The 12,471-nt window shown below is 36.0% G+C and overlaps 4 protein-coding genes and 3 non-coding genes across 8 annotated transcripts; 1 reads left to right on the top strand and 6 right to left on the bottom strand.

The window, feature by feature from the left end:
* Positions 1 to 745: 745 nt before the first annotated feature.
* LOC105217253 (uncharacterized) lies at positions 746 to 1,769 on the bottom strand. The gene has a single exon (XM_011192171.3). The coding sequence runs from the start codon at positions 1,752 to 1,754 to the stop codon at positions 909 to 911; it is 846 nt and encodes a 281-aa protein (XP_011190473.2). The 5' UTR covers positions 1,755 to 1,769; the 3' UTR covers positions 746 to 908.
* Positions 1,770 to 3,312: 1,543 nt separating this feature from the next.
* LOC105217250 (tRNA (guanine(37)-N1)-methyltransferase) lies at positions 3,313 to 4,017 on the bottom strand. Its single transcript, XM_029043487.2, has 2 exons — positions 3,862 to 4,017; positions 3,313 to 3,803 (listed from the first exon to the last, which is right to left on the bottom strand). Exons 1-2 carry the CDS (start codon positions 4,015 to 4,017, stop codon positions 3,624 to 3,626), a joined length of 336 nt encoding a protein of 111 aa, XP_028899320.1. The 3' UTR covers positions 3,313 to 3,623.
* On the bottom strand, positions 3,886 to 5,693 carry LOC105217252 (tRNA (guanine(37)-N1)-methyltransferase). 2 transcript variants are annotated; one of them, XM_029043486.1, is made up of 2 exons: positions 4,176 to 5,693; positions 3,886 to 4,027 (listed from the first exon to the last, which is right to left on the bottom strand). In XM_029043486.1, the coding sequence occupies exons 1-2, from the start codon at positions 5,604 to 5,606 to the stop codon at positions 4,025 to 4,027; spliced, it is 1,434 nt and encodes a 477-aa protein (XP_028899319.1). In that variant the 5' UTR covers positions 5,607 to 5,693; the 3' UTR covers positions 3,886 to 4,024. The 2 variants fall into 2 exon arrangements, 1 of the variants encoding a protein (XP_028899319.1); XR_008470753.1 differs by having other exon boundaries at positions 3,892 to 4,027; positions 4,084 to 5,693.
* Positions 5,694 to 6,110: 417 nt separating this feature from the next.
* LOC105217249 (kinesin-like protein KIF3A) lies at positions 6,111 to 12,244 on the bottom strand. The gene is made up of 2 exons (XM_011192167.3): positions 12,230 to 12,244; positions 6,111 to 8,677 (listed from the first exon to the last, which is right to left on the bottom strand). Exon 2 carries the CDS (start codon positions 8,480 to 8,482, stop codon positions 6,473 to 6,475), a length of 2,010 nt encoding a protein of 669 aa, XP_011190469.1. The 5' UTR covers positions 8,483 to 8,677; positions 12,230 to 12,244; the 3' UTR covers positions 6,111 to 6,472.
* LOC114804593 (U1 spliceosomal RNA) lies at positions 9,322 to 9,486 on the top strand. Its single transcript, XR_003752737.1, has one exon. It is a non-coding gene; the product is annotated as a U1 spliceosomal RNA (small nuclear RNA).
* LOC114804594 (U2 spliceosomal RNA) lies at positions 10,549 to 10,746 on the bottom strand. Its single transcript, XR_003752738.1, has one exon. It is a non-coding gene; the product is annotated as a U2 spliceosomal RNA (small nuclear RNA).
* On the bottom strand, positions 11,277 to 11,349 carry Trnav-uac (transfer RNA valine (anticodon UAC)). The gene has a single exon. It is a non-coding gene; the product is annotated as a tRNA-Val (tRNA).
* Positions 12,245 to 12,471: the final 227 nt, after the last annotated feature.

The raw sequence follows: 12,471 nt of genomic DNA, 5'->3' as shown, positions 1-12,471 counted from the left end.
TGGTGAATAATCTTGTTTTTGCATGTTTTACTTCTTTATTTTCCACCGAGATCTTACTGGAGTTAGAAATCATTCTTCATAGGCTTCGACCTGTCATAATAAGTTGCTGTCCGTTCTCTCTAAAAAAATATACAGAATTGTATCCAAATAGATAGACCCACCTCTCAAAATCTCTACCTCGGGTCAGATACTTGGACGTGTTATCAGGCGTTTCATAAACACAACTATTCCACTTCTCGCATATTACAAGAAATTGTTTTATTTTTTTTTTCAAGATCTAAGGATGGGATTTAATTGATAATATAAATAAACGATTAAAAAGCATGGGCTCTAATCTCCATACATAGCATGAAGACTTAAATGTACTGCGTGACTATGGTTTATCATCCCTCCTTCGTTTGCATTGTACCTTTCTGGAAATTCTAGATATATATAATTACTTTGATCTAATCAGTTCCTTTCCTTTTAAAAGTTTGTGACAGCTTCATATTTAGTTGAATCGTTTTCTGGTGCAACAATAAAAAGATATATAACTCTAACAGGATATTAAATCGGGTTTCTAGTTTCTTTCGTCAGAAATATGTAAGCTACAATCTCCGAGCTATTTTATTTCTTCCGTAGGAAATTTTACCGAACCATTCGGTATTTCCCGGGAACCCCCCTTAATCGTCGTTAATGACTACATAGATGAGTCCACTATTTTATAAAAACGCATTGTTTATGAGCACTTATTTTTGATTTTAATTTGAGTAAAACAATTGAAATACTCGTACAATAATATTCGTTACATTTTTAACATAAATAAACCGTTAGTATTATTCGTTCAAGAAATAAATCGGTATTAGTTGAAAGGTTTTCCTTTGGCGATTATTCGATCATCAGCAGCAGTGGAAGTTAGTCGACAATTATTAAACAACAACATCATTGGGAACCGCTGGAACGGCTGGGGCACTTGCGACAGCGACAGGAGGAGCTGTGGCATTCACGACCACTGGATACCAATCAAACAAGGAACGAATGAATTGATCCACTTGATTGAAATTCACGCCATTCTGTTCGAGCTGAGCAACGATGCGCTTCGATTCGGGGAAGGCCAACACACGTTCATAGACTGGAGCCAAAGCCTTCACTTTAGCCCAAAACTGAGCGAGACTGCCACCTAACGTTACCTTGGCGTCGATTTGAGCGCGTAACATCTCATGTGGGAAGTAGGCGAGGAATTCATTGAAGAAGCCTTGCCAGCCGTAGACGGACCAGTAGGGTGTGGGTCTGAAGAGACTCAAAATTTCCTCCGACTCCTCGAACTCCAGCGAACCGCCGCCAGACAACAACAATTGTGAACGTACCCACGACTGGAATTGTATGATTTCCGGTTGAGCATAGAGGCGCATACGCACCATGTAGGCATCGTGAGAGTTGATGATGCGAATGGCAGCCTGGAATTGCGCATCGTTGAGCAGATAACGTATGACCAATTTGTTAATCGGTTTCGATGGTATGAGACGGTACAACTCCTCGAGATCTTGCGTGAGCGTAGCCGGAGGTGGTGGTGGTGGTGCCACACCGCCAACTGGTCGTAGAGCCCAGCTGGAGCTCAGGCCACAAAGTAGAGCCAAAGTGACAATGATGAAGCGTTGCATCCTGGATTTGCGCTGATGGACTGACTGTTTGTTGATGGTAGTTTTCGTTTGGATATCTTTTCGTTTACTGTATGAATTCGCTAATGCCGCGTCGGCTTTTATATGCGCCAACATTTTAGTGGCAAGACCGACAGATTGGCAAAGTTAGAGATAACGCGAAGTACTTACATTCCTATTCTAGGTTCTAGAAGCTGTCGCTTTTTGTCGCAAAACAAAAATTAACTATGTTGTTAACATTTTGCTTACGCTGGAGCAACTGATGGCAACTTGACAGGGTGGTAAACATTTGCACGGCATACGGGGTAAACAGATAAGCTAAAGTTAGTCCATTTGAATCATCATCACTAACCAATGTATGTATATGTGGATTTCTGGTTATAAGATAACATAATTACTCCCGTGGTTGCACGTAGAGTTTTGTTATTATTTAATTTGATTAGTCACAAGCATTCCATTTTGAGCTTCTTAAAAAATTGCAGAAAATATTCTCGAATCCGAAAGCATGCCCTATCTTAGTTCAGTGAAATCAGTGACGTATTCGTTATCATATGTTGTGTATTATTTGTGGGCTGTGTAACCTCACACACGGTAGTTTCATTTTCATTTTCTTCGGATCTACTTGGGTCTTCCCCCAGTCGTAGAAGCAGCAGTGGCTGACAGTTAACGAAAATACCGTTGTTTGTTAAAAGTAGATACGTGAAATTGTCCCGCGACTGCACCATTGGAAGCAAGTGTTGAGCGATTTTACTTCATTGGCACAGTCCACAAATTGTTTATGCGCCAAATTCAATTCTTTATCTTCTTATTCTTCTTTTTGTGGACATAAGTTACACTATTTATTTATTTTTTTTTTTTTCAAGATGTACTAAATGAAGCAGTCTTCTTGTAGGCGACAAATGAACCGGATATGCTCCCACATTCCTATTGGAGAGGATTCTCCAAACTCAAAACTGTACGTTCTTCCTTCTTCGTAAAGCTCTTTCCTCCGTTCGAAAGTAAAGATAACCTCGTATACTGATGAATGCATTTGTAGGGAAGCTACATCCACTGTTGCCGGGACAATCAGGGCTACGCAATCGTGACAGCTCCGAAATTTTTCCAATTAAGGACTGACTCTTCATACTGACTATTTCGGGAATGTTTTCTGGCACAACAACTATGTAAACTACTGAAGCTTCCATCCATCTCAATGAAAATCAATGAAACGCCTTCAGTCTATTCCCGCAAACCCAAATTTATATCCGCCTGAGTAATCGCATTTCCTTGTATAATCCTTCCAATTATTTTTGAGGATTTTTTTCTTTATTCTTAATTCATAATTAAATTTATTGGTGCAACAACAACAAACCTTCAGATTTTTACACTTTCTTCGTAGGTGTCAAACTTCTGTGAAATGAAAGACATAAATAACTTTGTCAAGTAGATAAAGAGATTAACCAAAAGCATAATGCATATCTATAAGTAAATGCATAAGAGATGTGTCATATTGCTTGCGCTGAATTATGTAACAAACATGTTTCCACAATTACTTGATCCTAATTATTTTCGCTTCTTCTGGCTAATTATCTTACGAAGAGCTTCATGCAATCCTTAATTTAGTCAATTTACTAATGGACTCAATTAACGAAAATAATTGAAACGTTTCTCATATTCTATTGATAAAAAAACGTCATTTCTTGAGGGGTTAACGTAATTACGTCATACGTTTTATTGTGAATCAACTATGTGTTATAATGCGTAAACATTACTTTGTACTTATTTATTACACGCGTGTTAGTTCGATTTTCTATAAAATATGCTAGTTGTTAACAAACCAAATTCTTGCTATACTTATAATATATAAGTACATATACATTCATACTAAAACAGGGAGTCAAAATGCGTTGGTGAATGATATATCAGCAAATATTTGCCTAAATTTCGTTGCTTTAACGACACCTCAAACAGTAGCGCATTTCTCAATTTGATATGGTTTAAAGCTTCTTAGAATTTCAAATTGTCTAATTTTTGCGATACATTATTCGCATTTGCTGGTGCCTTCTTATTTTTCTTAATTGCTGTATTGTTGGCTGCTGCCTTCGGTTTCTTCACGACCATATCCTTATGCAACTCCTTCAAGTTTGCATCGATTTTCTCTTGCTTATTTTTGACCACCTCCTTAATCTGCAAATTCAGGGATAAATTAATAACAAATTTTTATTTATAATATGCAGTGATTTACCTGTTTCAATTTGCCTTGTACTTCCTTTGGTTTCTTCTTATTTTTGGCATCGTTGACTTTAAATATATTCTTGTCCTTCTTGGACTTGTTGATGGCAGTCTTAGCTGGTGCAGCAGCACTCTTTTTACCAGCTGGTGTCTTTGATTTGCGTGCCATTTTTAGTTCACTATTAAAAAAAAATATTTGCTTGTATTAAAAAATTATTGAATCAAACTGCCTTACAGTAGAAATGAAAGTCTCTTCGCCTTAATTAAATTTATAAAATATTTATTGAGTTTGTGCTTAAAATTATATAACTTTCAATTGCATTTTACTTTGTTGGCTATATTCGCATCTGCTTCTATTTCGGAGGCTGCACGTTTACGCTGTAACTGTTCAGCAGATTTCCTAACAAACGGCGTTGTTAAAATTTCATGCGTGAGTCGAAATGAAATTCGGTACATGTCCTTATTGGGTGCGACATTGCGCACAAAATGTACGCCCTCCAAATTGTCTGTTAGCGCTAAACCCAAATTATCTTCAACCAAAGCACGCGCAAGTGTTTTTGTATCCTCGCCCTTTGCGAAGCAGTACACATGCACAGTGGGATAATTTAATTGCTGCTTACGGAATTCCTCCGCTTCATCAGCGTTTAGGAAACCACGAAAAGCATCTAGAAATTCCACCGCCATAGCTGGTAGATTCATTGTTATATGAATGCTGTAATCTGCAGCTTGATCAGCTCCTTGTACTTTCCAACGTTTCAATAAATCAGGTTTCACATCTTCTAGTAAAAACAGGCGCCCATCTTTATTGAAAGTCTTCATGTGCGTCAAGCATTTGTTACGTTTACCGTTGTGCTGTAACCATTTATAACTCTCTGGATTTAAGTCGTTTGCAAGCACCCAACACTTTTTACGTGCAGCCGGCACACTAAATGGTCCCACGCCAGCGAAAACATCATAGAGCACATCATTTGGATTGAGTATTTTTGTGATTCTTTCATGTTCGGTGGATAAACGTGGATTCCAGTAGACACGCGAGAAGTCAAACTCAAACGCGACACCATTTTCTTTAGTTTCAACTTGATATTGCGGTTCACCACAAATCAATTCCAACTGAAAGTTACGATATGTATTATCAATTGTTGCTGCCTTGTTTACGACCGTACGACAACCGGGCACTTTGTCTAATAAGACTTGCCCAATTAGATTTTTATAAGGCAATAAGTGATCTCTTAGATTTAAATGCACTATATGACCAATACGTGAATAAGACGTGAGCCCCTCATCATCTGCGGGCAATACACTCTTGAAAATTTCATCTGCGCGCCAATTATCATAGTTAAGCTCCAATTCGGCATAGTAAAAATTTGTATGTTCAACTTTTAATTTTAAAAGTTCTGTAGTAGGCAGACAATCCCACGATTGCACTGCCAAGGGGTGAAGTAGTATTTCGCGCATCGGTGGCGGTGCATCCACTCCTTCTTCACTTTTTATCTCTAAGACGCGCACTGGCCGCAATTTCTCCATCTTCAATAGCAACTTTTTCACGAGTGGTAATACTTTATTTGATTCAGTTTCCGCCACTCGTAAACGTGGTAATTGTACAAGCTTTTTGAAGGAATCACGTTTCAATTCAAGCATGCCCCGCACACTGGCTGGCGGTTCTAAGAGTGCAGAATCCATATTTTTCCAATAGTGGCGCTGACGTTTGAGTTGCTGTAATAAATCGTGAGCCCACGTGAGACGTCGAAGCACAACCATTAATTCAATACGTATATTAACCGAATTCCATGTATATATTTAGTAAAAACTAAACAATGTAAACTTTTTATAATATTTATTAATATCATTTACTTAATTTAATTTATCATAAAAACACGATGTTTATTAATTAATTTACCTTTCTTTCTTCAGCGTTGCGTACTGTCAAAAACAAATGTTGTGACCACTTCTTCTTACACGTGTGCCGTTCACAATAGTGATGACGTATTGTTGTAAAAATGAAGGAATTGAGTACAGTTTGCTGTAATTATTGTAGATGGAAATGAAGGAATTGAGAACAGTTCTCTACAATTGTGTACTAAAATATTTGGTAAGTCATATATTTATATATACATACATATATGTATGAAAATATATTTTTATTTTAAAAAATTGTATTTATTTGTAAAAGAAAAACGTATATGAACTACATTTGTTAATGAATATTTCAATTAGTAACATATTTCAACGTGCAAAGCAAGTCACCCAACCTATCTGGCTTTATTTTCAGTTTCCCAACAACAAATTTATAACGGATATACATTTTCTGTGTTTAGTGTTTATTGGACTTTTATTGTAAATTAAATCATTGTATAGATTCTAATCTATACAATGAATTAAATGTTTTAATCAGCAAAAAAATTCAATCTGTATCAATAATGCATATAGTGGAACGCAAGACTGTAAAATAATATAAATAAATGCATTTTTATGTGCTTAGTTTAAACATTAATTCGAGTCGTAAAAATGCAAAACCAACAAAATCTAAAACTAAAATATAAAAAACAAACAACACAACTTAAATGTAACAACAAATAAAATATACAAAAGTGTGTGGAATTTATATCATTAAATACTGTTGTTATTCAGTAACGCCGTGCTGTGGTTGGACGCGGTACACCCGAAGTACGTGGACGCGCCGATTTTGCACGCACAGGATTTGTTACACTATCGGTATTGTAACTCAAGTAAACATGCGATAGATCCATGAACTCCTGCTTGTTTGTTGATTCTTGCGGCTCCGCGATGTGTTTACGCATATTGTTACCGGTGTAAGCCACACATTTGAGTTGCCATTCGCCAATGTCTTCATTCCAGTGTGTATATTGATTGATCATTGACTGATATTCCTTGGGTATGTAAGAATTGAGTACTAATTCGCACAGTGCCAACTCGCGTGACAAGCTTCTTATATTCTCGTAAATACCTTCCTTTTCACGTTGATGCTCTTGCTGTTGATCAGCCAATTCGGATTTGACGCTCATTAACATTTGCATGACTCTATGAATTTTCTTCGTGCTGCCAGTACTTGCTTCCTGTAGCGAGGAGTAACGTTCTTCAATATCTATGCGTTCAGTTTCTTTTTGTTGTAATGTCTGCTGCAATGCCTTCTCTGCCTGTTCGCGCTCTTCCAATTCAGCAAGTGATTGTTCAAGTAGCATCTCCTGTGTTTGCGCTTTTTCTAACAAATTTTCTCCACCAACCAAAATCTTGCCCTCCAGCGACATTAACTTGCTACGCAATTGTTCCTGTTCAGATTTAGCATGCTCAATTTCTTGCTGATGTTCGCGTGCGCGTCTTTCTTTTTCCTCCTTTTCAGCATCACTTTTTTCGCGTTTCTTGGATTTCTTGCCATTAACAGCAGGTGCCTCCTCGATTTCGATTTCAATATCAGCTTCATCGTCATCTACGTCTTCTTCATCTTCCTCCGAAATTTGGTCTTCATGACTGTTTTCCTCCAGCTGTTTACGCAAACGTGCAATCTCCTCTTGGAAATGACGTAGTAAGGCATCTTTGGGTTCCTCATTAACGCGCATACGATTCTGTATATTCTTGGCACGACTAGCATACCTTAATGTGGATATGGTTTCCATATAATTAATATCTGACGGACTAATGGTAGCACACATAACTGTCTTCGAGTTGCCACCTAACGAGTCTTGCAGCAAACGTGTTAGTTTCGAATTACGATAGGGTATATGTGTACTTTTTCCATCAACCAGTGCACTTATAACATTACCCAAAACAGATAATGATAAATTAATTTTTGTTGCTTCTTTTAAGCGTTGTCCACTCGCCTGTGTTCTGCTTTGCCGCTCCGAACCAGCCAAATCAACAAGCTGCAACTTGCCCATTTTAACATTCGTCATATCGCCCTGACTCAATTCACTGCTTTCAACCGTTATCGAGAAGATGGCATGTGAACGCGATGACTCTTGATTCATTTTGGTGGCACCCACTACACGATTTTTATTACCCAGGCGCATTATATTCTCCAAGTCGTCGGCATTATGCACTACATAACCGCTTAGATCCTTAACAAATACACCAATATCTGGTCGTTCTTTCACCTCAAGACTCTTGCTAACATCTTTTCCCAACAGATCGCGTACTTCTTCATTGTAAATCTCCATATAGCTAACACGTACCAAAAATTTCTGATTTTCTCTAGCTTTAGCTATGTGACCGAAAATGTGTGCAAATGCATTCGGTATGATGCCCTTAGTTTGCGGTGAATCAGGATTACCGGACATGGTGTAGGTTTTACCCGTACCCGTTTGTCCATAAGCAAATATGGTGCCATTATAGCCCTCAAGCACCTTCTCAACTATAGGGCGTGCCGTGTCCACATACAAGTCGAGTTGATTTGAGTCACTACTGAAAACATTATCAAAGTAGTACGTCTTGGGTGGCTCATTGGGGGCGTTGGGCTTTACCGCTGTGATGGCCCGATTGATTTTATCCACTTGTATAACATTAGCTGCACCTGAATTCAATTCCGATTTCTCCATTGGGCGTACTCGTACGACAACTCGCACATTTTCAATTTCATCACCCTCCAATTCGGGAGAGGTTAATTGTGGTTCCTGCGGCATTTTGTTATAATTTTAAGATTGACAGTAAAAAATTATTAAAGTATATTTTTGCACTTGAGAAAATTGCAATGTTTCGACTTTTTATTTTTCGTTGCCATGGACTGTTTATTGATTTTTTTTAGCAGCTGACTAATGTTTTGCACTTTGTTTCGCTTTCTCGTTGTATTCGTTCCCAAAAGTGCATGGTTGCATTTCCTGCATTAAAGAAAAATATTGGACTTAATAGATTTATTAAATTTTATTTGTGGTGTCAAAGTTTATATATCTAGATGTAAATAATTATAAAAATATAAATTTCTAGTTTAGCTATTTTTTGGAAAATAAAAGGATTTATTTATTTATTATTACTTTAATTTTATTGATTCAAGTTTAATTTTAATGAACCTCGAACTTTTTAAATTTTTTCTAATAAATTCAATATTTTTTATATCTTTTTAGAATCCTGTGTCTTCCATATTATCAAGGACAATCCAGCCGAATCCGACAAGGACCCAAATGCAAATTATAAATTAAAGTTATGTCTATTTTAAGTTTACATAGATTTATATAGGTATTAAGGAAAATGTTTTTAAAATAATTTTAATAAAAATAAAAATTAATTGAATTATTAATTGTTTTGTGATAAATAAAATTACAGTTTCCAAACTTTGCAATTTCATATCAAATCTGTGGTAGAAGTAGCAACGATTTCGTATATCCAAGAACAACCACCACTTGTGCACATACAACAAGAACGAATTATTGTATGAAGTTTTCATTCACACACTATGCCGCCATCGAATTCTCAGACATGTTAACGAATTGTGAGTACAAGTGGTTGGTCATTTGCTAAGCAAAGCATACTTACCTGGCGTAGAGGTTACCGTGATCATGAAGGCGGTTCCTCCGGAGTGAGGCTTGGCCATTGCACTTTCGGCTGAGTTGACCTTCGCGATTATTCCTAATGCGAATAACTCGTGCGTGTAATTTTTGGTAGCCGGGAATGGCGTTCGCGCCGTCCCGACATTATGAATACATAGAAAAAAATTGAAAGTGGAGAGAGGGAAAAAAATTTATTTCTTTGGATTATATTTTCATGGACATTGGGGCATTTTTTTGACAAAATGCAGAAATTTTTTCCTTTACCGCGACCGCATTCAATTATTTGTTAAGAAAACAGTTTTAGATAAAAAAAAAGTACAATAAAAAATGTGTTTTATGAATTTCTACATTCTGACCACCCACCCGAGGGCTTAAATTTTACGGATAGTTTGATTGAATGTAGTACGCCACGTTCCTGGCGTCACTGCGAATGTACTAGGCTTCTGGTCGCCTACACGATTTTTGATCTGTTTTACTGAACAGAATCATCTCAGCTGATATCAATCAGACTACCTAAAATTAATTAACAAGCGAAATTCCATGTGTATTTCCGATAGCAATACGGAACTCTGACGCATGATGGTATGGTGAAAAGATGCGGATGGGCTAAAAGTATTAAAACGCTGTGGCTTGTGGCGCCGTCCTGTTACTGCCTGGCCAATTACGCATATTTTGTTTATTGACGAAGCCATTCAACCAGCATTGCTACTTAGGACGTCGTAGCTCTTTTAAAGTTGAGCTGACTCCGAATTTCGGTAGTAAATTAAATAAAAACGGCAGCGGCAAATGAAATCAAAAAATTCTCATGCCCAATGCACCATACAATTTGTATGGCGCCTAATAGCCTAGGCCTAGCCTAATAACACAACGGCGACGCTAAGAAGCGGTTGAAATTTTCTATTCAAGTAAGTAAACATTTTGCTTTTATTTAGCGATGGCGCATCGACGTTAACGATGAGCTTACCGCACAAAAAACTTTCGCCAACGCTTTTATTTAGGGAAGGGGGCAGCGAGATTGGGGCTAAAATAAGGCAGGAAAAGAGGAAAGAAAAAGAGACCAGGACCAATTTGCACGCACTCTTCCTCACCAACCCGACGATATTTCGCATTCGCATTTGAGAGTTCCAATAAAATTAATTGATTTAAAATTATTTAAAAATTCTATTTGGAATTTTCTCCAAAATATTTAACCTTATATTTATTCAAAAATTTGGGCCGAATTCCCGGTGGTACTGCAATACCGGGCCAACCCGTGACAGAGGTGGAGCAAGCCCCTAAAACACTCCGTCCATTTCCAAAAATCAGTTTAACATTTGTTGTCCTCCGATGGAGGATCTATCAGATGTTAAGCTGATAAGAACAGATACTACACTTTGATCTTAGCCATAAGGCCGAGAAGCGATAACTATTCACAGCAAAACTCGTACTATTTAAGTTTAAAACGCCATAAACCATATGAGAATTATAAGCATGAGAAGTGCATGAGTTGAAAGAAAAATGTGTGTGAAGGCAGAAAATCAACCACCGCGAATTCAAGTGTCTGAATGTGTAGTACATACATATGTATGTAGTTTGTAAGTACATATGTATGTGCTTCATGAAAACAGTACATATTCATGTAAGGTAAATGCAAAGTAATAAGTATGTAACAGAGTAAAAACAAATGTTGTGTGTTTCTTAAATTATATAAAATTCATTTAAAATACGTAAATATCTATAACATACTTTAAGAAATATAAGTTATTTTTATTTTAATAATAAAAAATGTTTATTTTCCCTATAGTAATATTTTATGTTAATATGTATGTATGTAGCTAGCAGAATATTTAATTGACTATATAATAATAGAAAAAATATTAAAATTATAATTTTAATTAAATTTATAAAATAAAAAAAAATAATTAATAAAAAAAAAAATAAAAAAATTTGCACATGGTTCCATCCAGGGTCGAACTGGAGACCTTCTGCGTGTAAAGCAGACGTGATAACCGCTACACTATGGAACCAGTTGACATTTGATTGGCAAAGTGGCCACATAAAGGCAAAGTAAAACAGCATACAATACAATTTAGCGTGCTTATATCATTTGTATGAAAGAGTATATGGCCACCAAAAAACAATTGTTGGTGTTTAAAATACCTCCCATATTATGCATTTTCACTTACATTTGTATGTACCACATGTTAAGAATATTAATACGAGGATATATCAAATATTAGATTTTAAAGAAATAAAATATAAATTTTGGTCTTTTTAACATATAAATATTGTACGAACATACAGTTTTACTTCTTTATAAATAACCTTAATAGTGAAGAGTACTCTATAATGCAGTTTTTTTTTTAATTAAATAATACTAATTTTTTGTAGTTACAAATTTAGTTAAATATTTCCACATGAATAATGTTTAAATAAATAAATTTTTAATTCATTAAACCTTTTGGCAGAGTTCATTCATAAGAGTCAAATTTCAGGCTTCATTCAAGCAAATTGGATTCTGAAAATAATAATAAATTTAATTAAAACAAAAAATATAAAACTAAAATAGAACCATCTATAATTGTATGCCTGCCAATGGACATTGGTTATCCATGTCATTGATTTGAGTTCATTAAACTACTTATTGTGAAGGTTGACTAGTTGGAGGCCAACAGGCTGTGTATTTTTACTATACACTGTCGCGGCGATCCCTGTGCCATACAATTTGTTAACTAATATAATTGAAATATGTATTGACAATTTCTTTAATTGTTCTAAGATATTTAAATATTGTATTTAAGGGGCACACCTAGTGTAATGGCCTAAAAAAGGTGATTTTTGGGAATATTTATTAAAAAAAATACTTTATCAATTATTTCAAAATTTTAAGAATATATTTATACATACAGTCGATCTCCAACGGCGCGAAAAAAAGGTCCTTCATTGCTGCAGTGATTCCGGCCTTCTCCGTGGATGAAATCTAAAAAAAAAATTCTCGTTAAACTAGATTATATTGTCTGTACAATGACTTACGATAAAAAAAAATCAAAAATTGACAATATGGCGGCGTTTTAAAAAAAATAGTCGAATTTTACCCAAAAATTTGGTGGTTTTTGGCCTGCCAGAATTCCATTTTTTGATCAGATCAA

This window comes from Zeugodacus cucurbitae, chromosome 4 (assembly GCF_028554725.1).
Source record: "Zeugodacus cucurbitae isolate PBARC_wt_2022May chromosome 4, idZeuCucr1.2, whole genome shotgun sequence".
NCBI lineage: Eukaryota > Metazoa > Arthropoda > Insecta > Diptera > Tephritidae > Zeugodacus > Zeugodacus cucurbitae.
This window is presented reverse-complemented; position numbering and strand designations above follow the sequence as displayed.

Bases quoted from the DNA above. Each gene is read 5' to 3' on its own strand.
- LOC105217253 (XM_011192171.3), bottom strand. From the start codon at position 1,754: ATGTTGGCGCATATAAAAGCCGACGCGGCATTAGCGAATTCATACAGT.
- LOC105217250 (XM_029043487.2), bottom strand. From the start codon at position 4,017: ATGGCACGCAAATCAAAGACACCAGCTGGTAAAAAGAGTGCTGCTGCA. The intron at 3,804-3,861 runs GTAAATCACTGC...CTGAATTTGCAG, and splicing joins TACAAGGCAAATTGAAACAG to ATTAAGGAGGTGGTCAAAAA.
- LOC105217252 (XM_029043486.1), bottom strand. From the start codon at position 5,606: ATGGTTGTGCTTCGACGTCTCACGTGGGCTCACGATTTATTACAGCAA.
- LOC105217249 (XM_011192167.3), bottom strand. From the start codon at position 8,482: ATGCCGCAGGAACCACAATTAACCTCTCCCGAATTGGAGGGTGATGAA.